The 25763-nt window shown below is 35.7% G+C and overlaps 2 protein-coding genes across 3 annotated transcripts in view; both read left to right on the top strand.

Annotated features, from left to right (window-relative positions):
- Positions 1-18391, top strand: part of LOC309499414 (multiple epidermal growth factor-like domains protein 9) — a 116845-nt gene extending 98454 nt beyond the window's left edge. For both annotated transcript variants that reach the window (XM_082170651.1, XM_082170650.1), the window contains 2 exons: positions 10133-10402; positions 12960-18391. In XM_082170651.1, coding sequence (XP_082026777.1) covers positions 10133-10402; positions 12960-13402 — 713 coding nt within the window. In that variant the 3' untranslated portion in view covers positions 13403-18391. The remainder of the gene's footprint in view (positions 1-10132; positions 10403-12959) is intronic.
- Positions 18392-19634: 1243 nt separating this feature from the next.
- LOC309499430 (uncharacterized protein) lies at positions 19635-24499 on the top strand. Its single transcript, XM_082170682.1, has 4 exons — positions 19635-20487; positions 20872-20905; positions 22518-22577; positions 22805-24499. Exons 1-4 carry the CDS (start codon positions 20386-20388, stop codon positions 23218-23220), a joined length of 612 nt encoding a protein of 203 aa, XP_082026808.1. The 5' UTR covers positions 19635-20385; the 3' UTR covers positions 23221-24499.
- The last annotated feature ends 1264 nt before the right edge of the window (positions 24500-25763 follow it).

Raw genomic sequence — 25763 nt, 5'->3', positions numbered from 1 at the left:
GCCAGAAGCTATTTGCTTAGATCTCATCACAGCTAACACTGATGTTGAGTGTTTATGTAAATATTTTTTCATTCCCATAGTATTAAAAGTACTGTGTTTCTTGTTTAAGGCAGTCCACAATAGAAAATTCAACTAACAAAATATAAAGTACAGTGCTTAGACAGAATTTAGGCTACATCATCTTCAGAAAGAGAAGAAATTAAAAATGTTTCTCTTTGTATGTGCATTATATTTGCACAACTGTTTGTTGTCTTTGTATCATTTTTAATACAAAATGTATATATTATTATACACTGCCTTTTAAAAAATTGGGGTCAGTAAGATTAAATTAATTAATTAATTAATTTTTATTCAGCAAGGATGCTTTCAATTAAAAGTGACAGTTTACGTTGTTACAAAACATTTATTTTTCAAATAATAATAATAATCCTGGAATTTTTTTTTTAGCAATGTTTCCACAAAAATAATCAGCACTTTTTTTTCAACTGTAATAATAATAAATGTTTCTTGAGCACTACATCATCTTATTTAAATGATTTCTGAAGGCATTTTTGAGTTTTTACTGTACCAAACCAGGGTGACCACCAGTCCCGCGTTGTGTTTTGGTTTTACCGCACAGCATTTTCACCCCTTGTCCCGCACGTTGCATATTGAGAAAATGTCCCGCATTTTCATCAGTCTGTTGGTTTTTAATGATCATATTAAGAAAACGTGCATGCGTTATTTTTCCTTTTTAAGAAAGCATTTTATTGATTCTTTTTGCAGCGTAGTTTTTCACCTATATTTAGCAGCGCTTCGTCAGAAGTACAAGTTTTAAAATCCTATCCAATGGTTGAAAAGAAAGGAGTAAACACGGTCACTAGTAGGTTGTGACGGCTGTCAATCAAAATGTGGAGCGGTGATTCGTTCCATGTGTTCCCTGTCAGAAAACAAATGGATAATTCGGTAAATTAAAAATTTTATTCAACAGAATTTATTAACTTGTTGCCTGCCGTGGTTCTTTTAATTCACATCCTTTCTGAAAATATGAAAGTTTTTGGTTTAATATATTCTTCTTAATATATAAGACTGTCAATGAACTAATTTCATGTTGTTTTATATTTTATTTGTTCATTATTTATTTTGTTGGATTTTAGTTGGACTTGGTCAGAACTTTTTCAAAAATAGTTATCTGCATGATGCCTGCTGCCTTTGGGCTCAGTGATGTTGAATTTAAATGACATGTAAAATAAAGACATGTTATGTTACATTGTGATGTAATGGTGTTTTCTGGAAGGGACTAAAGAACAAAGTATTTTATCAGCTGAAATGCAGAATACAATTAATGAATGAATGAATGAATAGTTTTTATTATTGTGTCTTGCATACTACTGTATGCCCAGCCCTAATGGGCTTGTAAGACACCAATATCACCAACAAAAAACCAGTTGTAAGACTGTAGGCACAACATACTAGTGTTGCACGATATACCGGTACTAGAAAGGTATCGCGATACCCTGCTATTAAAAACGATACGATATTAACTTTTATTAGTACCGGTACTTTAAGAGTGACAGTGAAATAATAATAGCAGTATTTCTTAACTTGCGTAGCTGTGTGACAGCAGGAGTCAGGACGTGTACATTCACTAAACAACGGAAGCAGAACAGTAAAATATATACGCGCAGCACTTGACAAAGAAACTTGCATGCATGAGAAAATAAAGCGCAGGACGTGCTCGCGCTGCCGGGCTCAGACCTGAAGCGCGCACACACGCCATTCAGACAGCATACGATCGCGACTTCAGTTCTCTTTCGCGGACTATTAGGTTTGAATAGTCAAAATGCACGTCCTGGCGAGTATTCACGTAAACACAGTAGGGTATGTCTTTAGTGAACGTAAACCGTTAGTAAAAATAAATCGTATATGTTCCAATGTATTGGATACGTGCAGGTCTTAAAGGGCCGGACCGGCAGCGTAATATACTGTGTGATTAATGTTAATCCAACAACAAAAGAAAATAGACAGTCACCCAATGCTTGACTGAATAAATTGAATCTATTTATTAAGAATCAGTCTATAGTTAATTTATAGAGTGAAGCTGAAGACCTTATTTTTTTCAGCTACAAAAGGTCTATTTAGCTTTCAAAAAAGAAATTAAGCACTGTTTATTTTATTTCTCTTATAGTATTTGTCATATTGTTTGTAAATTGCTTTTTTGCTTATTTTTAATAACAAAGATAGCCTACAATTAAATTAAATATCTATATTATAATTATAAAATTACATAAAAAAAAAAAAATTAAATGACTCGTATCATGAAATAAGATTTTGGTCATCCCAACCTGTTCAGAGTTGTGAAAGGTTTGTAAATGTTAGCATGATTGATAATTATATGATTGTTGCAAACATCTCGGTAAGGACTTTCACACTGACATGTAATTATTATTATTATTATTATTTTATTTTTTTAATAAAGAGTAGGGAATGGTCATAACGCAGGGCAGGAACATACTGGTCATGTGAGTTTTTAGCTTTTTTAAATTAATTTATAAAAAAATTATTTGTAAGTTCTGTCATATTTTTCAATTACTTTTACTGTTTTAGTTTTTTTGCCGTGGTATCGATTCAGTATCGGTATCGAGGTATTTTGGTCTGGTATCGTATCGAAGTCATAATTTTGGTATCGTGACAACACTACAACATACATGAACTTATTTAAATAAACAAGTCTGCCGCCGCATCCAGGCTTTACAAACAAAAGTAGCCAATTTAAACGCATTAAAATTAAACAACCATTTCATCTTGTCGTCATCACTAATCCAGAACATTTCAGGCTTTTTAACAAACAATTCACCAAATAATACATTTCTAAAATCATCGTAACATGGACAATATAACACAAAATGAGTTTCATTTTCCACCTCTCCTAACTCAGTCTACAGAGTCTGTCCTCTTCAGGAGTTTGAGTGAACCTGCCAGTTTCTAAGGCCAAGGGAAGGATGCCGGTTCGCAGCTGAGCCACCAAAGATCGTTGGTTCCTTGTCAAGTTTGCCTTTACATACAACTCTGTTTCATATACATCTTTAATTTGAAAGTAAGTCCTTAGCTTTGGCTTCGCCATAATCCCAATCAGCCATTTATGTTTAAAATTTGACATCAAATTGGATCTGATATTATTGACGCTACAAGGCAAAGAATTACAGAATATACAAATGTTTTTATTAAGTTAAATAGACATTATATAACAGTTATGTTTTAGTGTTGGTAACATGTCCCACATTGTTCCCCACAAACTTAGTAATCGTACCACATTTGGTTTGTTTGATGGTGGTCACCCTATACCAAACTAATCAAATAAATGCAGACTTGATGAGCATAAAAGACTTCTTTCTGTATTAAAAAACGTACAGACCCCAAACTGTAGTGGGTAGTGTATATTGGTTAAAATTAGGGCAGCACGATTAATCGCAATTTACATGTAATCGCACTTAAATCGATGTGGCTTATCGCGATTTTAAAATCGCAAAGGCTGCGATTTTTTTTTTTTTTTTTTTTTTTTAATGCACAGCTTGTCATTGATGTATGGCTCTGTAAACGCTGCTCCATCTGAAAGCACTGTGAGTTTGAGTCACTTATAACGTGCATTTGAAAAAAACAACACGCGTCAAACATCTTTCCAAAACAGACTGAAGTGCCTTGAAACGTGCAGCGTTATTCAGTGTGTTGACAATTTCCACTGAAACAGGAAGACAGAACGGGACATATCAAGCAGCTCCTCCCCTTTTTTTTAATTGCCAATAGCGTTATGTTTATATCATATTCCCCCTTTAGATTTAATATGAAACTGTTACTTAAGCAAAACAGTGAGCTCAATCATGCTGATGATGTGTAATTTGAAAAGTGTAATTTATGTTGGTGCATGGTACCAGTGTTATCTCTTCTACTTGTCAGTGCTGTTTCTAATGCAAAGTCTGTTTCTCCTCCTAATCTCCTCAATATCTCTTTAAAATACAGCATTCTGTGTAGTATTCAAATGGGTCCAAAACGTTTTGTAGCCTTTGCCGACTCGTAAATTATCCGCTCTATGCTATCTGGTCTCGGGAGCGGAGCAGACTGTGTGCGGCTACTGTGGTTCGTGTGACACTAAAGCGAAACCAGACTTCATTCACCCCAATGGAAAGCATATTTACAATGTCTGAACTGAATCGTTCCCTGTCCCCTATATAGTGACCTATGTGCTATTCACCATAGAAAATAGTTATTATGTGAACAAGTGACAGATTTCAGCCGCAGCTTCAGCGTCTATTTATAGTGTAGGGGGGCGGGACGCTTCAGATTCTAGAGAGTATTTGATTGGACAGAAAATCTGACGAGAAGCTGAAGTGTAGAGTGATGTCATCAAAATCAATGATCCATATTGGCGGTAGTGAACGCTTTTATCGTCTATATGCAAATGTTGTCATTGTCTTTGAGCACACTGGCTTATACAGTAGATAACTTTAAGGCTAACATATTCATAATTTGTTTCATAAAAAAATTATTTCATGGGGACTTCAAGGACACATTACATTATGTAGTTCATGATGTAAAATGTGGATAATAGTTGGCATCAGTGGGTGCAGTGATATCAGTAGATACGGTGTTATACAGCAGCTATTGTGCATTGTAGTACCGCTAGAATGCTGTATTGACCCTTTCTGCAGTATCCGAAATATCTGTTTTATGTTTATATCTGTTTTACAAGAGTATTAGCGAGAGTGTAAGAGTAAGCTTTTTCATTACGGTTAGGATCTCTGCATCAGGAAAAGAAAGTGCTTTTGAAGTTGCTTTTCTGAAATCAGTCCTTTTAGAGCAAACACTCTGAAGTCAGCTATTTCATCTCTGTAAATGACTAGATTTGCTTTGCTTCAATAATTCTTTGTTTGTGCTTACAGCACTGTCTGAATTAACAAATGTATGCTGTCTCAGTGACTGACTGATCAATTGTCCTGAACGGCGAACAAGTCATTATTAGTACCTCCTATTGTTACCATGAAATAGCCTTGACACTTTCTGTTGTACATTGTTAAATCAAAACCCATGATGTCTCCAAAAACACACACACATGATTTGTTGAGACGCAAGTAAAGCTCTCACATCTTCCATTATAAATTCATGTAGTCGTGTAGTGATTATTGTTTGATGAACTAGGTGGATGAGTTTTTAAAATATTAAATTATTAAACTCTCTTTTGACAGCTCAGGGATCTTGCAAGTCTTCATCTTTCAATACTGTACATATTTAACCAATATTGTGCTCCTTAGTTTCATCAGGTCATTCTCACTAGGTTTCTTCTACAGAAGGTCTCATAAATATGTAAATGCAATTGTCAATGTCTGTTCCAATCCAGCTGTTAGTCATTATTTGTAAGGTTTCATGGAAAACAAGGACCTTATATGACCTGTCTGGAGTTTGGAGGGGCTTTATAAGGTTGTGTCAGCAGAACATTAAATTAAAAATTATTCTATCAATTATTTATGTATGTCAGTTAAAAAGAAACATACATCTATTCATGGCTCTCTAAACATATTCTTGAATATCTCACAAATAATAGCTTTTAATGTTCTATATATTTTCTTGAATGTACTGTATGTACTAGGTAGGTAGTTTGTGTTTTTTAATTAATACTTTTATTCAGCAAAGACACATTCAATTGATCAAAATGATAGTAATTACTTTTATATTGTTAAAAAAGATTTCTATATTAAATGAATGCTGTTCTTTTGAACTTTCTATTCATCCAGGATTCCTGAAAAAAAATAATTATGGTTTCCACAAAAATATTAAGCAGCACAACTGTTTTCAACATTGATAAAAATAAGAAATGTTTTTTGAGCAGTAAATCAGCATATTAGACTGATTTCTGAAGGATCATGTTACCCCGAAGACTAGAGTAATTACAGAAATAAATTACATTTTAAAATATATTCAAATAGACACCAGTTTTAAATTGTAATAATATTTCACAATATTACTGTTTTATGTTACTGTATTTTTGGTGTTTGAAGCCTTGGTGAGCATAAGAAACTGAAGAAAACAAATCTTATTGACCACAAACTGTGTGTGTGTGTGTGTGTGTGTGTGTGTGTGTGTGTGTGTGTGTGTGTGTGTGTGTGTGTGTGTGTGTGTGTGTGTGTGTGTGTGTGTGTGTGTGTGTGTGTGTGTGTGTGTGTGTGTGTGTGTGTGTGTGTGTGTGTGTGTGTGTGTGTGTGTGTGTGTGTGTGTTATATACTATTTGTCACAAGCTTTTGACATCATCCAAGACTTTCTTTCCCAGCTACTGTAAACATCTCACTTATTTTAAGGCAGAAATTAAAAGATGTACAGTCGCGGCAGAATTTTAGTGGCATTTGCGTGTAGTTTAGATATTAATTCAATCATTCCCAACTGAAATTTCCTCAGCAAATTGTTCTGTCTTTTTTCTTTACAAGTGGCACATATTTTCTCTGCTCTCCTTGCTAATGCTAGATTTCCTTAGTGAAATGCATGTTTGATTTGCATATGCTGGCTGAATTTGCATTGGAAATGACCTAGCACTGGTTGGCTTGTTATCTGCCACGCAGTGTCAGTTTCTATAATTTTGATGAAGTCGCCAGCTTTGTTCCACCTGAGCTTCAGCTTTTTCCGTCTGTGAAAAAGTCTGTTATTTGTCACTGCTGTTTTCTTTCTGGCCGCCCTTTATGATAGACCGATGATGAGAGAGTGAAATATACACAGTGAGCTGTTAAAATAAGCAGATATTTAAAACATGAAAATATAGGACAAGAAGTCTTAATATATAATATAGAGAGCAGAAGAGTAATTTTACTCTATTCACTTCGTGTAATTATTGTTTACTGTACAATTAAATGTTTTTCTAAAACCATTATGTATATTATTACTCTGTCTTTACTCTTTATTTGTGTTTTTTATTTTTTATTCTCACTTTGGTCTGGAAGTGTGAAAACTGTTATAACGATTATAGCCGTGAGCATGTCCATACCTGTTTGAGTTGGTGCGTCAAACGTTGCGTGCGTCTTGTGACGCTGAATAAACTACCAGGTAAAAGTCACCACCACACTAAAGAAGCTGCTGCTGGCGATGTAATTATGAGATGGTTAAACATTGGCTAGCCTCATTTTAGACATTATCGTCACGAGTCACATCAACATGAGGAAACATCTTTTGTCGCCGGAAATGTTTGTATGCTGTAACATGTTGGGACATATGCTGTGCTGAGCAGTTTTGAAGTTTTGTCAAGTTTTTGCTGGTGCCGAAAGAAGCGAAAAACAGCTTTTTGGAATAAATACATAAAGGTGAGACCAAACAAAAGGAGCCTGTGTGTGTGTATACATTGATTTCAGTCTGGTCAGTTTCTTTTCTCTTTGTTCTTTCATTCTCTTGTGTGAATGTTTTTAATTCTGTATTGGGATAATAGTTTTAAGTTGAGAGAGCTCAGAGGAGCTTAAGCTCTTTGTCCCTACGGGGCTGTTTTACTGTCGTGATGATGTATATCTAAATGGGCTGTTTTCTGCCTCAGTCTCTCTCCGTCCTTTGTGTCATTATCTTACCATGATGGTTATTGCCCTCATGCTTGAGAAATGTGGAAAATTGGTTGTTCTAGTGTAGTAGTCCCTGGGTGTGCATCACTGCCTGGAGGTTTGGGTTTTATATTCTGCTGTCGACTGTATGCAAGTGCTGAGTCTGGGCAAATGATGATAGGATTTAGGCTCATAGTGCTCCCTGATTCACTGCCCTTCTCCATATGTAATGTAAAAACTGCCTCTCTGCTAGATATATTTGATTCACAGTAGGTACTGCATACAGTCTGTCTTATTGCCTCTTGCTCGCTCTTTATGTATGGCTCAACATGGTTTTTGCTTTAACTGTGCCTTTCTTCTTTCTTTCTTCTCCTTAGTTCTTCTCTCTCATATTCCTTTTATTTTACCTCCCCTTTATTGGGCCAGGGTATAAAATCGATTCTTTATTCTAGTTTTGAAATTCTGGGATGAGCACAGTGTTGTTGATTTGTTTTTGTTATAATATAACAAAATTGTTGTAATTTTGTGTGTGTGTGTGTGTGTGTTTTATAATGGTAGGAGGGATGCATTTGATTACTTTTGTATTCGTTAATGTCCTTATTTGTTATTAAGGCTACCCTGTCATTCAAAATGTACATTACACTACTGGGGCCAGTACAGTTTTCTTTTGAAGAAATTGATAATGTTGTTCAGTAAGAATACATTACTGTAAATTGATCAAAGGTGTCAGTAAAAACATTTATACTGTTACAAAAGATAGCAAATGAAAATGCTGGTGGGTAAATAATATATATATATATATGTATATAACTGTTTTCAACATTGATAATAATAATAATAATAATGTTTCTTGAGCACTAAATCACATCATCATATTAGAATGATTTCTGAAGGATCATGTGACTCTGAAGACAAGAGTAATGGCTGCTGAAAACTCAGCACTTCCCCATCACAGGAATAAATTACATTTTATAACATATTAATTAAAAAAAGAAAACAATTCTTTTGAATTGTAATCATATTTCACAGTATTACTGTTTTTCTGTATTTTTGATCGAATAAATACAGCCTTGTTGAGCATAAGAGACTTATTTCAAAAACACACAAAAATATATATAATTGACCCCAAACTTTTGAATGGTAATGTATACCCTATTACTTTATTTAGTTACTTTATTATTTCGAAAATGTATCCAAGTGCTCCCCAGATCAGTGCAGAAAACGCAAAAAAGGTTTACAGATTCTGTCTGGGCCCGCCAATTAATTTTGCCAAAATAAAGAGAGAAAAAAACATGTTTGGTTGAGGCTGTTCTCATTAAATCGCCTCTTCTGGTTCATCTCTCCTATTTATTTCTTCACAGAAAGTAATCACTTCAAATGAGCACTAGATGACAACTAATTTCCTTAGTGTCAGACACTGAAGTGTCTCATGATGTGATATTGCTCTTGAGAATAATCTGTCTCACCATTGGCATTCAAGTACTTTAGAATACACATACTGTATAGTACACTATAAATTTCTCAGTAGTTCCTCAATACTTTCTCAGAAGTCATATAATCATCATGCTGATTTTATGATGTCTCTTTTGGTTACAAGCAGTTTAATTGCAGTGGGCGGTCACACTATACACACTATATCTACTTTCAGTTTTCACCCTTCATGTGACATTTCTGTCCTATGAATACAGAACAGCTGAAAGTTCATGATCGTTTTTGTTAGGTTTGTTAGAAATGGAAAAACAACATTTTATGCATTAATCACATTATCTTTTGTTTTAGCACTATTCCTAGTGGACAACTGACAAATGTAAAATTTCTAAAACATTTATATATTTTTTCATCATAGTTGTGTGATCAGACAAAAAGAAAGATGTGTATCTACAGTACGTGCCGTCCTGTAAAAGCAGGTTTCAAAGTGGATGTTTTTATTTACTGTACAGTTTGTTTGTGTACTACTTTCTTTTAGTTGCAGATGTGCTATTGAAGACCTTAGTCTTCCAACCCTTTGGTTGTTTAGCTCCAACCCTGAAAAAAATCACCTGCCTGTAATTTTCTAGTAATCCTGAGGACCTTGATTAGCTTGTTCAGGTGTGTTTGATTAGGGTTGAAGCTAAACTCTGTAGGACAGTGGCCCTCCAGGACCAAAGCTGCCCATCCCTGCCTTAGGCAGTACTTTTGCAAGGGAAAGGGTGTCTTCACATCATTAAGTCATCAGACCTTTTCAAAGCCCGGATTTTGCCAGTTGGATGATAACTTGGTTTGCAGTCAAATGCAAAGGAGATAACACTTTTACAGAATGATTGATAGGTTGATAGGTTCATCTGATAACTTAATATATAGGCTAATATAAACAAAGACCTCAGTTTCCATTTATACTGCCTTCTGCATCCTTATAAGATTCTGCCATCTGGTGGTCAAATTAACACTCTGTGTCTGTAAATGTATTTTTTTATAGCAGAAGTCCTTTGGCAATTTCAGTAAAAATGTCTTGTATACTTGAGCATTTTTTTTTTTTTTTTTTTTTTTTAGCAGGTGTGTTCCTCCTGGTTCCTCTAATTCACCCTAACCTTTCTTTGTGTACACGTGTTTAGACTCAAACGGCCAGCCATTCTGTATCCAGTGCAAGCCGGAGTACCAGGGTCCCAACTGTGAGCAGTGTAGTGATGGCTTCTACAACGCCGACAGCATCTGCCTTCCCTGTAACTGCAGCGGGAACGGAGACCCCCGCTTGTCCCCTCGGATCTGTCACCCGGACACGGGCCACTGCCTGAGCTGCATCAACAACACCACGGGCCCGCACTGCGAGCGCTGCGCAGAGGGCTTCACGGGGGACGCACTCACCAGGAGCTGCACTCGTACAGGTGAGAGCCAAAGACTATTTGGGCTAATATGCGTAAAAACTCTAGTGATAATAATGGATTGATTTTTGCTACAGGAAGGGATATTAGGGCTGTTCCGAATCAGTCATTGATTGATATCGCAGGTTTCTCTTCTTTTTTTGTTGGCAAAATTGCAGATGTACTTTTTTTAATTTTGTGTGTGTTCATTTATATTATTTTTAACAATTCAATTAAAGATGAAGCTGTAACTGTAAAACTATCATTTGTCAGTGCAGTAGTTAGTCACTTCTACATGACTTTGTAATGAAGAAAAGTGAAGTGAACACCAGGTGAGAGTTTGAATCTCTCTCTCTCTCTCTCTCTCTCTCTCTCTCTCTCTCTCTCTCTCTCTCTCTCTCTCTCTCTCTCTCTCTCTCTCTCTCTCTCTCTCTTTCATGCGTTTGGTGCAGTTTCAGTTGTGAACCGAATTGCAGTGTATTGAATATATCATACATCATGAAGACCTTGATGTTACCCAGCCTTACAGTATATATTGTGTGAACAGGAAGGAACTGAACTTGAGATATTAATATTTTTAATCACCTATTTCAAGGGGTGATTGAAAAGAGCTTGCATGTTAAGTGTGGGAAAAGATGTGTTGTAGAATGACTAATCCCAGATCAGCGTTCTGACTCACAACATCCGTCTGTTCGCGCCTGATTCTATCAGTGGTGTACTGTAAAGAGGACAGATCATACATTCCCATAGGCAGGCTGACTCGGGCTGCCAAACAGTAAACAAAGACCGCAGGGTGGATATATGAAAGAGAGAGGATGAAGAAAAGAGTGATTTATGACTTCAGTGAGTCAGCCAAATCCACACTCTCTTTTCGTCAATCTTTCCACTCAGCCAACGATAATAAATCCTCCTTTTTTGGCCTGTCTGAGCTCCTTATCCAGATGTTCTGCGGATACAGAACAACCATGTTGCCATTCACTGCTGATAACGGTACTGTGATGGAACTCCATGTGGAAATGTTGACTTTCCAACAATGGTTGAAAAATCTTTGAAATAGCATCTCCCATAATGGCAGTGTTGTTATTGTTAACTAAATGAAAACTTTCCAGTTTTGGTGAGTAATATTATAAATATTATATGAAAAACTAATAAAAAAAAATCTTACTTTGGTAACTAACTGAAATAAGTATAGTAGTAGCGGTAGTTGAAGTACTAAAATGACTAAAACTTAAAAATAAATGTATATATATATATATATATATATATATATATATATATAATTATATATATATAAAACTAATAACAAAAACACAATTAAAAACTAAACATTAAAATGAAAAATAAAAATCTACAATTAAAAGCAAATTCTAAATAATAATTAATACTATAATAGTACATAAATAATAAAACTAACATGTTTTCTCAGGTGAATGGCTGAAGTATGTTTTCAGTCTTCATGTACACGGCATACAGTCTGACATTGTCGGTTCTACTGAACAGATGGAATCGCTCTTGCCTGTGAGTCTTCTTCCAGTGTGCAGCATCTGTTCTCTACATTACACTAGATCAGGGCTCCACATGGGACTGTCTTGCTGCTCTCACCCTTCTTTATTCTCTTTTTTTGTTCTCTCGATCTTTCATTTATAACATATATTGCAATTTTTTTAGTGTTCACTGGCAGTGATGTTAACTTTTAGTGTGGAATGTTACAAATCTGAAAATACTGTAAAAAATGCACAAGTGAAAGATGGAACAATATAGTTACAAGCTTTTTTATGTAATGACTTGTTTAATATACATTACCGTTTAAAATCTGGGTACGATTTTTTTGGGGGGAAATTTTAATTATTAATTTTAATTATAATTATAATACAATTATTATAATATAATTATTAGTTATTAGTGGAAGTTTAAATGTGCTTGAACTTCCATGTTTACCAAATGTGATGTGCCTTATGTATGTGTTTGGTCATATAAAGCAATCATATCTCTTCACAAGATTTGGATTAAACCGCTCAATTCATATGGATTTGTTTTACGACAACTTTGTGACCTTTAAGTCTTTTTTTAGAATGACAGACTTGAAATTTTTGTGTGATATCTGTAAGTACGTGAAATTTGCTTCATTTCGAGATGAAAGTTATGATAACTTGCAGTTCGGTGAGTGAGTCAGAAGTTCAGTAAAGAATTTTTCAGACGCAAGTCTTTTTGAATGATTCATTAAAAGAACTGTGAGAGACATTTATGTGTGAATAAGACTATACTGGCTATAAGACTAGACTATAAACGTTCTTTCTTTTTTCTTTTTTTATGCAGCCCACTAAGACGTGTTTTATAAAGATGTGTTTTCTTGCCTTTATTTTACAGTACACCACCTTTTTATCTCATTACATTCAGTACAAGACTGTAAACTCACATTCACAACTTATATTCAGTGGTGCAGGAAATACTGCTCTGTCCGCCACACCACCAGAAAGTCACTGGAGTATAAATAATTCACTTTTGTTTTTTGGATAGGTGGTATTACATTAGATGCATATTTTCTCAAACTTTCCTTCTCTTTCTCTTGCCTTGTCCACAGTCATCCACACTACTCCTTCAACCACCACCCACTGGTTTCACTACACCACCATGACCTCCAGCCCCAATGCTACAGCACAATTCACCACCTCCTCCAGCAGCCTGCTGAGCAGCCTGGGCAGCTCCACCCCCAACACCACCACCACTACAGTGACTTCACTCCCATGGAACCAGTTCCACATCATCATCCTGGCCGTCATCATCATAGTTGTGCTAGCTCTTTTGGCTGTGGTGGGTGGCGTGTACACTTACCGGGAATACCAGAACCGCAAGCTGAACGCCCCGTTCTGGACCATCGAGCTGAAGGAGGACAACATTAGCTTCAGCAGCTATCACGACAGCATTCCGAATGCAGATGTATCAGGGCTTTTAGAGGATGAAGTTAGTGACGTGGGCAATGGACAGCTTGCTTTAACCGGTCCTGGTAGTTTGTATAAGGTGTAACCGATCTTACTGTTTTTATGCAGAAACTGTGCTGCTACACCAGCGCTGGATCGACACTGACCAGATTGTGGACCTATGGATATGTGTTTTTCTCATCTGACATAATGCAAACACTCTTACAAGCACTCCAAAACAAGAAGAGCCATTAGTGAATGAAGAACATAAGCAGTACATCTGACTGAAAAGCCATGTTAACATCCTGTCTTGTTGAGGACCTTGGCCCAACTCAGAGGTGAAATATATTGTCTTGCTTTGAAGAAAGAGGAGAGATGCAGAGACTCATTCGCTAACAGAATATTAAACACTGAAGCATGTCTGGTTAGATCAATCAAATGCACATTTACATACGTCCATTCCCCCGTTCCCTTTGTAAATGCTGTGGATGTTTACACAGAGAAGACATTCGTTTTCAACAAACTCAGGATGGATATCATTTGTGTTGTGTGTAAACCACACTTTTTACCGGTAAGTGTTGCTTCAGCACAAGGATACCATACATGCTATTACATGTGCATGACTTTAGGGGGCGCCATTACACTGGACCTGACATGCAGACCAGGCTTGTGTATTATCCAATGGAAATACATAATACTGAATGGCAGATGCTGAATGACTTTTGCATTCATTTGCAATTATGCAGATGCTTTCTTGCCGAAGCGAAATACGAGAAAGGATTATTCGTTTTTATCAGGCCAAAGAGGATCTGTGTGTGTCAGTCTCAGGCGGAGAGAGTCTGGCTAATTCTTGTCACAGTTTTACAACGACAAAGAGGATTTAATGGACTGTTTCACAATGTATGGAATTTTACTTGTTTTATTTATTTTCAGCAATTTCTCTGCAATCCGCTTTTCCCTTGTGACTTATCACCAGCCACCTGTTGAAAGGTGCCATGCCTTGTGTGCACTTGACACATCAATATGTCTGGTTGGGAGAGTTTAACAGTTTTGTTTAATTTATTTGGACGAACCTCTCTCTCAGATTGTTGGCTTAGGGTCAGTTTGTGTGTCACAGAGGAGGGGAACAAATATGATCAGATGAGCAATAATGGCTGTTGTGTCTAACAGCCTTTCTGGACAGTAATCAATCACTGCCATTTTAGTAGCACAGGCTAAAACAAGTTGATCTAATGGTTCAGTGAATGAATAAGTGCACGTGTTTGGGTGTGTAGGTGTATGTGTGGGGGCTGAGTGTTAGGTTTGTGTAAAGTCAGCAAAAGACATATGAAAGGATGTGTATGCACAAGGACATTTTCTGTAGGAGATGGCCCGAACTTGAAGAAAGGAGCAATAGTCCATCTGTCTGCATCTCAAATGACTCTTGGGATATCGTCTTTTAGCCCCCCAACCCCCCACTTCCACAGTCCTGAAGCTGTCTTTTCCCAAGATGCATTGGTTCAAAACTATGTAAATATTAGATGTACAGAATGGTTGTCTTGAGGAGGCTGCTATCGTATTGGTACTGTGGCAACGACTTTTGTTTCTGTGTCTAGCATACTTGTGCGCGCACATAGAGACTAACGTCGTAACGGTGTCTTAATCTTACATTGTATGCATTGTGCAGTATGCATGGTGCACCACATTCACAACTAGCTCTGTGAAAGATTTCAATAAAAGTAAGTTTTACTATAATTTGTGATATCATCATTATTATTATTATTATTATTATTAATTTATTATTATTATATTGTTGTATGTCATGCACTAGTTCCAGCCCCTGAACCGCACCAGTCTGTTTCCTGACCATCTGATTCGTCCTGAGCACAAAAAGCACTTGTGAAATTCACGAGCTTCAACTTAATTCAATTTAAATTCAATTTCCTGAATTTACTGGACTTTTGTGCATAAATGAATACCTGGATTCAGTCAATTTTGTCAGGGCAGTGTCATCAGATCTTTGAAAGATAATCAGTTGTTTCTGAGGCACTGTAAACCTATTTTATGTTGGATGCTTAACATTTTTTATGTTTATTTGTTAATATGGGAATTTGACACAGTGAGACATTTAAATTTGTACAGTAAACATTTTTTTATTTTGAAATGAAAAGTTAAAGTTGACTTTAAGGTTAAACACCACAGATTTGGGCAAAGGGCATGTTGTTGTTGTTGTTGTTTTGTTGTTTTTATTAATAGTCATTATAACTCATTGAGTTATTTAATAATTCCATGAATTAAGTGTACATTTCAAACATTATTCATCATAACCTAAAGTCCAGTTGTCCAAACTCATTTAATCTGAATGTATAGTCTGTTGCTATAATGACATTGCTTCAACTAAAAATACAGGCCTGTATACAATTTGTATAATTATATTGTGTAATTGAAATGTATTTCTTTGACTAGAATTGTTTAATATTCATTGTTTATTTATATCATTAATCAGATTTTCAAACCAAACTAAATGCCATACATTTATCAAAATGCATGAGCATAAGTATTTAACGTTAATGACATCAATCTGATATAGTTTTAACCTGATATAACTTTAATCTGATATAACATCATTATTATGTAGTGTACATGCCAAAGTCATCTCTAAATATCTTACAATTTAGCAGCAAGTGCATACTTAAGTACGTACTCTATAGTTATGTTTACTACTTAGTTTGCCATGTTCTTTTAGTGAGACCACAAATATCAAAGGTTAAAACAGGGATGGGGACTCCTTTTTTACATGTACAGTAAACCATATTGCTCAGATCAGTTTTTTTTTTTTTGTTCAGTATAATCATCACTTTCATCTACGGACCACGTGTTTCTGATACCATCATCTGTGTCAGAACCGTGATGGTTAAATTGAGTGAGTGCCTGAGTACAGACATTTTGCATTTTATTACGCATTTCAAATATTTACAGACCTCCTCACTTCATGGCACATGAAGCTGCATAAGGCAACTATTTTGCGTTTTATTGAGCAATATGCTGATGTGTTACATTTTCCATGCCAAGATGATCTCTTATGTTCTTGTATGATCTTGTCCATTTCTTTTGAGCAAAATGGTAGGTGATCTCACAAAAGAATTTTTGTCTTTAGAAGCTGAAGGTTGATTCTGGAATCCTCTACTGCTTCAATGTGTATCTAATGAGTGATTATAATCAAGGTATTAATCAATATTTTTCCTTCTAAATATCAAATGAGTTGAATGACTTCTCTAAGCTTATGAGATTTTACTTAGTTATAGAAGTTACCAGTGTGATTGCTGAAATGTTCTTTTCATGTATTCTTTAATGTCTGTATTAAATATCTGAGAGGTGACTGAAGGGTCTGGCCCATGCCAGGAATGCCTGTAACAGTGCTTGCTCATTTAGCCCGACTTCCGGAAATGAAATATGGACTCGTTTTGTGTTTGAGAAAGGTCTTCAACGTGTTAAAACATATATCTGTTCTTCTAGCTCACTATGAAGTCTACAGGTCACAAGGGCCATTGGAACCAATAGTTTAGGTGACTATTTCTTAGTTAAAGTCTTCACTTCACTGTTAGATTAAAGCGTCCTCTAATTGAGAGAAAGAACATGCTAACAAAGAATACTAACACACACACAGACACAGCTTCTTCTAGGTTGGATTTGGTCGGGCTCTAACGATAAACAGGAAACTATTCCCAAAACATCCAGATAACATGTTCTTTCTCTCAATAAGATGACACTTTAATCTAACAGTGAAGTAAAGAACTGGACGACACAATCTCCATATCGAGATGTTTCCTCTGGCTGTTGTTGATTGTAAGAACTGAGGTGAATAATTTGCTTTCATGTAATCCTAAAAATGAAAACAATCCAGTGGAGAATAACTACAAAAGCCCCCCACCCACATAAATGTTCTCATCTTCAATTTGCACACTTCTCAAAGGTCAGGGGTAGATAGCTTGAGGAGTATTCCTGCAATCGCCTACACCTTCTGGGTATCCATAAGGGGTCATGCATACTAACAAATATCACAGAATCTGAATCACTTTTTTTAAAGTCATACTAAGTACTTTCATCATTTTTTCCTTTGATTCAGAGAAGATTTTAGAAGTAAATAAAAAGCATCCTCTTTATCTCCTCTTGGAGATAAATTAGCAAAAATGTGATTCAATCTTTGTCATCTTCCTCTTATTTTAGTTTTTTTACTTTTTTTTTTACTTTTGCCATTAATTAAAAAAAATATATATATATTTGAAATTATTGTAACCTAGTTTAAGACCAAGCTAAAAAAAAACGGAGAGCCCGGCAGTGGGTGAGACTAACATGCAAACAGTACGGCTCGTTGGCTAGTGCTCACCTTTCATCGTCAGCGTTTTGATTTCAGCAAATCACTTTAGTGCAACAGAGCTGATAGCAACGTGCAATCTACCTAAGAGAGGACATGAGCAAAAAGAGATGTCGTCTTAGTTTGACTATTGCAATGTAATGGTGTGAATTACAAATCAATTTTACACATAACTTTTAGCGTGTTCCTAATCTCAGACCTCATTTATTGTTAGTCATTTTTCACAGAAATCAGGTTTAATGGAGAAATTATAGCCTTTGAAACCATAAAAAGGGGTGCTATGTACACATTACTCCACTCATTTGTCACCTGCTCCACTGTATAAAAAAGAGATTGAAGTGTCATACAGGAATATGATGATGGTGTTGATTATATTTGCGATATTGTAAACTCAAAGCAGATTTCGTTGTGAGATTGATTCAAAACACGACTGATTTTCACTTGTCTCCCGTCCCAGTCACCACTGCATTTTTCCATTTAGCTAATGGAGAGCACTTGAAGTGGAAACTAGCAGTTGTAGTGAGAGTCTTTCCTGTGTCTCTCTTGTCTTCCTAGAAATACATTTGCCATGACACAAAGAGATATGTTGAGGTTCTTGTCAAGATCATCCCTCAATCCCTATCTATGAGAACATTTAGAATACCTGACTTCAGTTGGTAGAAATGTGGTCCAGATGTATAATGCAAAGCCAACACATCCTCCCTCATTCCATTTTTGAGCTTTATCATTCCCAGTTAAAAAGTTGTAAAAAAAAAAAATGTTTAAATCATCGTCCTCAGATTGTTCTTTAAAAACAAATAACAAGTCTGTTACTTCTCTAGGGTTAATAATCAGTAATGACAAAACAGAAATGTGAATCATTATTTCACATCAAAAATCCCGAGACATTTAAATCAAGCTGAGTAAATGATGCTCGAAATCAACAGCACTTAGCCAATAGAGTGGTGACAAGTGGAATTTGATGTCATCATGGCATAGAGCCATGTAGGCCTTCGAAATGGAAGACGTTTGCGGGCATTTTCTTTTACTAACTTTGATATCATCTGGGAAACTGCCCTCTTTTGGAAATTTAACTTGTGAGTACTGTAAATAGAGTAACCGATAAAATGAGTCATATAAAAAATATATATATATATAACCGGAAAACATAATCTGTGTCTGAATCAACAGTGAAATGCTCACAAACAGGTTGCATGTCCCTAAAGCGCCTAGCAAAACTTAAACATGCACAGTGCATGAAGACTTTTGCTGATGCTTCTGCTAACACCCACACCCAATGGGAGCACATGTGTATTCATGTGGTGACCTTGTTTGCATGATTGATTACAGATATATCTTATGACTTCCAGTCAACATTGAGGGAAAATACCAAATGGGTGGTCTTGTGGTCTATATGTGCTCTTAAAGGGATAGCTCACCCAAAAGGTGTTTGGTGTTTTAAAGGACAAGTTCGGTATTTTACACTTAAAGCCCTGTTTTCAGATCGTTTCTGATGAAATACAATGGTTAAGATTGAAATTTGGACACATGCTGCTGGCCCGAGAATTTTCGGTTTCTGTGGTAGTACTCCCCCCCACCTCCACAATGGTTGCATAGGTGCACTGGAATAATCCTTCCTAAAACGCATTAAACTTTCGTTTACAAAGACGTGAAACTCACCGAGTGGTCAGGGGTGTTCACTGATATGCTCACACAAAAATCGCTGCAAAAGATGCTTCCCAACAGGTTTTATCGTAGTTTTTGTCCAACTCCATTGACTTGTATTGGATGAAAAACTACGATAAAACCTGTTGGAAAGCATCTTTTGCAGCGATTTTTGTGTGAGCATATCAGTGAACACCCCTGACCACTCGGTGAGTTTCACGTCTTTGTAAACGAAAGTTTAATGCGTTTTAGGAAGGATTATTCCAGTGCACCTATGCAACCATTGTGGAGGTGCTACCACAGAAACCGAAAATTCTTTCTTTCTTTCAAAAAATTTTTTTTTGTCCTCTGAAACCATATGATGGGGAATAGTTGAAACAGAAGTTGTTATTCGGATCATTCAATGAGTTGAATTTTAAAAAATGTGAATTAAAATTTATTAGTTTTGTTAATGGATGAAACATTTCACTAAAAGATCTGATTCAACAAATTAGGTGAGTTTGTTCACACACCAGACATTGCTGCATCTCTGAATGTGCTGAGATAGGACCAATATTTAAATGACTTTTAGGTCTTACATAATCCTCAAACAACATTATCCATAGGACTTCAAATATATTGCATTTATAGGCTATGTAATTTTACCGTTATTTTGAGTTCCATACAGGTTTGTACATGTGATTTCCTTCCTCCCCGGGGAGTTTTACCTGCCTCCTTTTACCAACCAGCGCTCCTTATTTTCGTAGCATTATTTTTGTTTTGTTTTTTGACGACCCTCCAGACTTGTAATCTTATGCAAGACAATTACATTAATGGATGAAATTACAAACAGTGCTAATAAAATGAAAAAGAGAAAAGGCCTAGATTACAACAAGAAATTTTGTACATTATTTACCAAGTGAAAGCTACGCGTTTACTGTCACCATGATCACATCCACCCTCATCTCACCCACAGGTGATGTGGAGTTAATAGCGCTCTGTTGAACGCGTGGGAGATTGGTATCTCATTACAGTCGTCAACTTCATCCGGGACTACAAGAGGCATTTCTAGTGTGCAAACTGCAGTTATTTCAGCATCTTAAGGAGCAGGCATGGGTACAGCGCGCGCAGCTAGAGCGCATATTATATGGACATCGATAGCTTTGGTCCTCATTTCAATCGCATCGTGCTTGGCTTATGTCTTCATGTCGAAGGTAAATATAACTGGATCTACTGCCTTAGAATTTCATATTTTTGGCCAATAAATAGACGCGTTGTTCAAGACGCGTCTGTTGGACATTTTGAAGAATAACTCGACGAATGTTTGTAGCCTACTGAATTTACCATTCCAGCAAGCATGTTTTAAAAATATGTATTTATGAAAAAAGAGAAAAAGGTTATCCGATCTTCAGTTCACTTTCATAATGTCTCGTTGGCTGAGAAACACTTCCTTGTTTTCTCCAGAATTTGATGTGGACAATAATTCATGGGTTGAGTTGCAGAGGGCGTGTTTGTAAATAACTCCTTCGGTGCAATCTAGGCTACTCTTGAAATATGCATGACATAGTGAGTGACATGTCTTACTGTAACTTCAACAGGTGTCTGGAGGCCAAATAATTAGCACCGTGAATGGTAAGTTTATCCTAATAGCCTTTTCTATTAACAACGTTTTTTCTTCCTCTATTGAATATGGCATTGCCAATGGTAATTTGGTACCACTAGCAAAGCAAAACGGAATGAAGACTAAACACTTAAGATTTTATGAAATAATGTGTAACATGTAAATCTGGGGCCGGTTTCATAAACTGCCAAGACAAAGCAAGGCAAGTTTATTTATATAGCACATTTTATACACTATGGCAATTCAAAGTGCTTTACATAGAGAGGAATAAAAATAATCTCAAAATAAAAGCAAGGAAAATTCAAAGAGTTATTCAAAAGCTTTACATAGAAAGGACTTATAATAATCACACTATAGCAATTCATAGAGCTTTGCATATGTCAGAAATAGGGGTACAGTAGGAGTCCATTTCTGTCCCCCAAGGTACAATCTACACTAACGTACCCCATAGGGCTTATTATTGGATTTATTGAGGGTCAAAAAGCATTAAAGGGTACACATATGTACCGTTTCTTTTAAAGGTTAAGGAACAATATTGTACCCTTGAGGGTACAGCCCCAGTGACAAGCCATTGTACCCCTAAAGGTACAATTATGTAGCCTACTTTAATTGTAGAAAATAGACACAAAATAAAAGCAGGGGAAATTAAAACAGTTATAAAAGGAATTAAAAGAGATAAATGATACAGTTATAAAATGAATTAGAGTAAAATGAATTAAAATAGTAAATAATCTTCTCACCTGGCAAAACACCGGTGTATCTTATTTTGACTCTGAGATTTCCCTTGAGAAATCTGCATCTGAGATGCTAAGACAAATTTTTCAAGTCATCTTTTTTTTCTTTTTTTTTTTTAAGACTGTTAAATACGAAAATTCATATAGCCTACGTAAATTTGTCTCATTTGATATCGATAGTTAAGACTGGTTGCCTTTGGCTAACAGTTAGTTGGCCATTATATTTAATCTAAATGTTGTCGCAACTTACGCGTTTGAAGTAAAAACCTAGCCTTTTAAAAGTTTTAAGTCAAACATGTAGGCTTACGAATCTCCTTTGTTTTGACTGAGTTAAAAAACAAAAAACAACAAAAAAAAACTGATTACTCGCACCCAGGTTAAGATTTGATACCAATAACCAGCACAGAGCACCTAAACAATTTGTTTAGGCTACATGAAAACTGATCATTTTCTGAGCAATTTAAACCCAATTGATTATGATTTACTGCGTTTTGTTGTCAATCAAATGAATCAAACGAAACAATTTCAAGCTGTTGCATATTATAAAAAAGAAAACTAAATAGCATAAAAGTTCGGAAAGCTCTTACTGTTTGAAGAATCTCCATTCCAATTTATTATAGTTGAACGATGTATGAGAGTGTACAATGTGTAACAGACAGCTGTGCTCTTTGTTCGCGCATGTGGGATTGTTGTATTAAGCTGTTTGGGTGTGGATCCGAGCTGTCTCGCTGTGTGTTGGTGGTGGAAATGCATTTTGTGGTCTGCTTCCGCGCATTTTCATGTTTAGCTGTCAGTTGAACGTTTAGTCATTCATGCAACAATTATTTATTGTTTTTAGTCAGGATTCGTTCAGTTGTGGTAATCTTACAGATGTTTTTCTTTCTGACAGTCTCCGCAATTGAAAGTATGTTCAGACATCAAGTCTCGCGAGGAAAATGGCTTCTAAAAGGTGATTAGTAACCTATGTTTGTAACAAATTGAAACAAATATTTATGTAAAAACATGTCCTCCTATGTTTCACATATGCCTAAACATCACATTTCTTGTTGAAACATTAGTTAGGCTATGTTAAAATTACACACTGTAGCTAACATTACATAAACCTTTCGGATTCCATAATGAGAATGTTTGCTACATGTTTATCTTTATCTTCATTTTTTCCCCCTTTTTTTCAAGCTTGCAATCACATTGATAATCGTTTGGTTTGGGATGATGAGTGGGAGGACCACAGGAATAATGGTGAGAGCATTCTGGACCATAACAAAACGTGGATTGTCATACGAGAGAAAGGTGTTTACCTGGTCTACATACAGGTGAACTTCGCTCTGCCACAGAAGAATAGCACCTATACTGTAGACCTCAAACTTCTAGTGGATCTCAATTATGAACAACCAGAGATGTTTTCAGCTACACATGACACTCAGGTGGTGAATGCCAACACGTCTCAAGATGCGAATCTCAACACTTTCCTTCTGATTTACATGCAAACAAGCCAGTTTTCAGTGAGAGTATTTCCAAGTGATTTGGTGAACTATGAAACGCGACCCTTCTCCACCTTTATCACTATCATAAAATGGGCAGACAACTGGTAGACTGTGGAGCATGTGCAATAAATATTGCATAAATGATTGGTTATATCCACAGACCATGTCCAATTTTTACAATGGCAGCTGTTCTTATATTCTTGTTAACTTTAATTGTGACATTTCGGTATGACGCAGTCTCAAGATCAGCTGCTAGAACACCTGAGATTTTCCAGCTGTCATACTAGGAAATGCTCGTTGACATTAACAAGGATTGCGTGGGGGGTTATGATACTTTCTTGGTGTTTTTTCTTCTTCCTTTCGAAATATGAAGATCACATCTCATGATCTTCTCAGAAGCATGACACATTTTCCTCTCAACCGATATACAAGTTAAGTTTGTTGTGTTTCAGTTTTTTTATGAGTCAAGATGAAAAAGGGCATGATATGCTGAGCACTGACTTTGAAGATTCTCATGTATTACGTAGGCTACATACAAGATGCCGTAGCTGCCTGCAACAAACATTGCTTTACCAAACAGTAGTAAGCTAATTCTGAGAAAGTGGGTATTTTTCAATGAAAGTCTATAAATGTAATCATGTAGTATTTAATTCATCGACAGCTGAATGTAAAAACCTCATAACAGCAACATATGTTTGATATAAATGCTCAGCGTGTCATACAAAAGCTAAGGCTATGAAGCAACACTTTATTCTGTAAATATGGGCTTTGTTTTTTTTTTAAGACAAGCAATCACATTTAAATTTTAATAACAAACTCTTAGTATTTAATGAGCCAAAAAATTGTTGTGCCATGTTGTGCCAGATTTTGCTGTAAGCAACAGAAGCACTTATTTGTTCACGAATGTCATGGAAATGTTTTCTGATGGGGGTGGTGGATGGCTAGGGGTGGTAGTGGGGATATTTTTTCACATAAATTACCACTAGGTAGATTAATCCAGTCAAGCAAGACATATAAAACTGAACAACATGCTGTTTTCATGAGACAGTGGAATGTTTTTTTTTTTCTCTCAGCAAGTGAAGCAAACCAAGTATTGTTTCAGTCAGGAAAATACCATTTATGATGACGCTTGCTTTGTTTGTCTTCACATGACCCAAGCCAGCTATTCTTTGTCTTAAGGTTTTCTTTGTACTCCTGAGTTTTGTTTTCTTTAGATAAGCTCTTATACTTCTGTTTATACTAACAAGGTAATTGTTCACGCAGAGTGATTTCAATTGACTAAGTTTTTTTTACTGTTCTCAAATATGTAAACAATATTATATTTATATGCAATTTGTAATATTTTTATTTAAACTATTAATTATAAATAAAGCTGTAGCTCCCTCTGCATGCCTCTGTTATATTGTAAGCCATTTACTTTACATTAAGCACTTCAACAAACACCAAACATGTTTAATGAATAGCTATGTGAATGTCACAAATATAGACAATGTAACATCACAGACAAAATGCCATGTCATCTGAGCTTTAAGCTTTTTAGCCTATTCTGACCAGACTACGCTTTATTTTTATTGTTTTGAAAATTATAGAGAGCAGCAGCTTAAAATCACTAAAGACAAAAAATTCGGTTCCAAAATAATGCTATTAAAACTTTCATTAAAAACATCTAGGTATGGAAAACATTTCAGTGCAACTAAAAATAAGATACAAAATAAGAAGTCTGTGTATAAGGAATTATTTATTTAGTGCTTAGATAACTTAGCAAATACAATCGTATAACAAATCAAATAAAAGCTTAAATACAAGCTTAGACTACTTATTCAGAAAGGACTAAATCTGTTGAGGTCAGTCAAACTGGTAATGTTGTGTTGCCATACTGAGCATGTCTTTTAACCATTAACTAACATTACCAGAACATTTCAAGACATTTCTGTGACAATAAAATAAGAATTTAAACAATGTTAACTAATGGTTGTATTTAGTTTTGTTTGTTTAAATGTTTGTTTACAGCCATGCACTAACATTTCTAGGAACCAAAAACCTTTAGTTGAGTAATTTACAATGCAAAATCTGGCTCCTGAACAAGGAGGTCCATGGAGGTTTTTTTTCTTTCTTTCTTTCTTTTTTGAACAAGGAGGTCTATAACCATAGACAGTAGCCTATATAAACTATAACAGGTCCTGAATTAAAGCAGAGAAGGACTGATTTCGTTGATGTAGGACTAGATGTAACGGTACGTACTGCCCCCTTGTGGCAAAGACTTTAAAACTGACAGAAAAGAGCTGAGTCAAGTCTGAAATTAAAAGGGTTTCAGTTGAGTCATGTTGTGAATTTAGGCTTCAACGTGTTGTTGATGAAGAAATTATGAATGAATAAACCACGTTTTGTAATTGCTCTGACTAAAAATAAATAAACAAACATATATACATTTATTTGGTCACACACACATACTCACATACTCCAAAACTCGCGCAACCCTTCAGAGGATAGCCTATAGGATGGACGGATGAATGAATGGATATTAATACATTATGGAAAATGCATTTATCCCTTTTACCTTGCGAAATGAAATGGTTCAGAAATAAATAAAGAACTAAATTAGGCTAGCCTACTGTAAATTTACTTTAATCAACATGTTTTGAAGATTAGGC

Source organism: Leuciscus leuciscus (genome assembly GCF_965113295.1).
Source record: "Leuciscus leuciscus genome assembly, chromosome: 5".
NCBI lineage: Eukaryota > Metazoa > Chordata > Actinopteri > Cypriniformes > Leuciscidae > Leuciscus > Leuciscus leuciscus.
The sequence above is the reverse complement of the archived record's forward strand: the minus strand, read 5'-3'. Positions and strand labels throughout refer to the sequence as shown.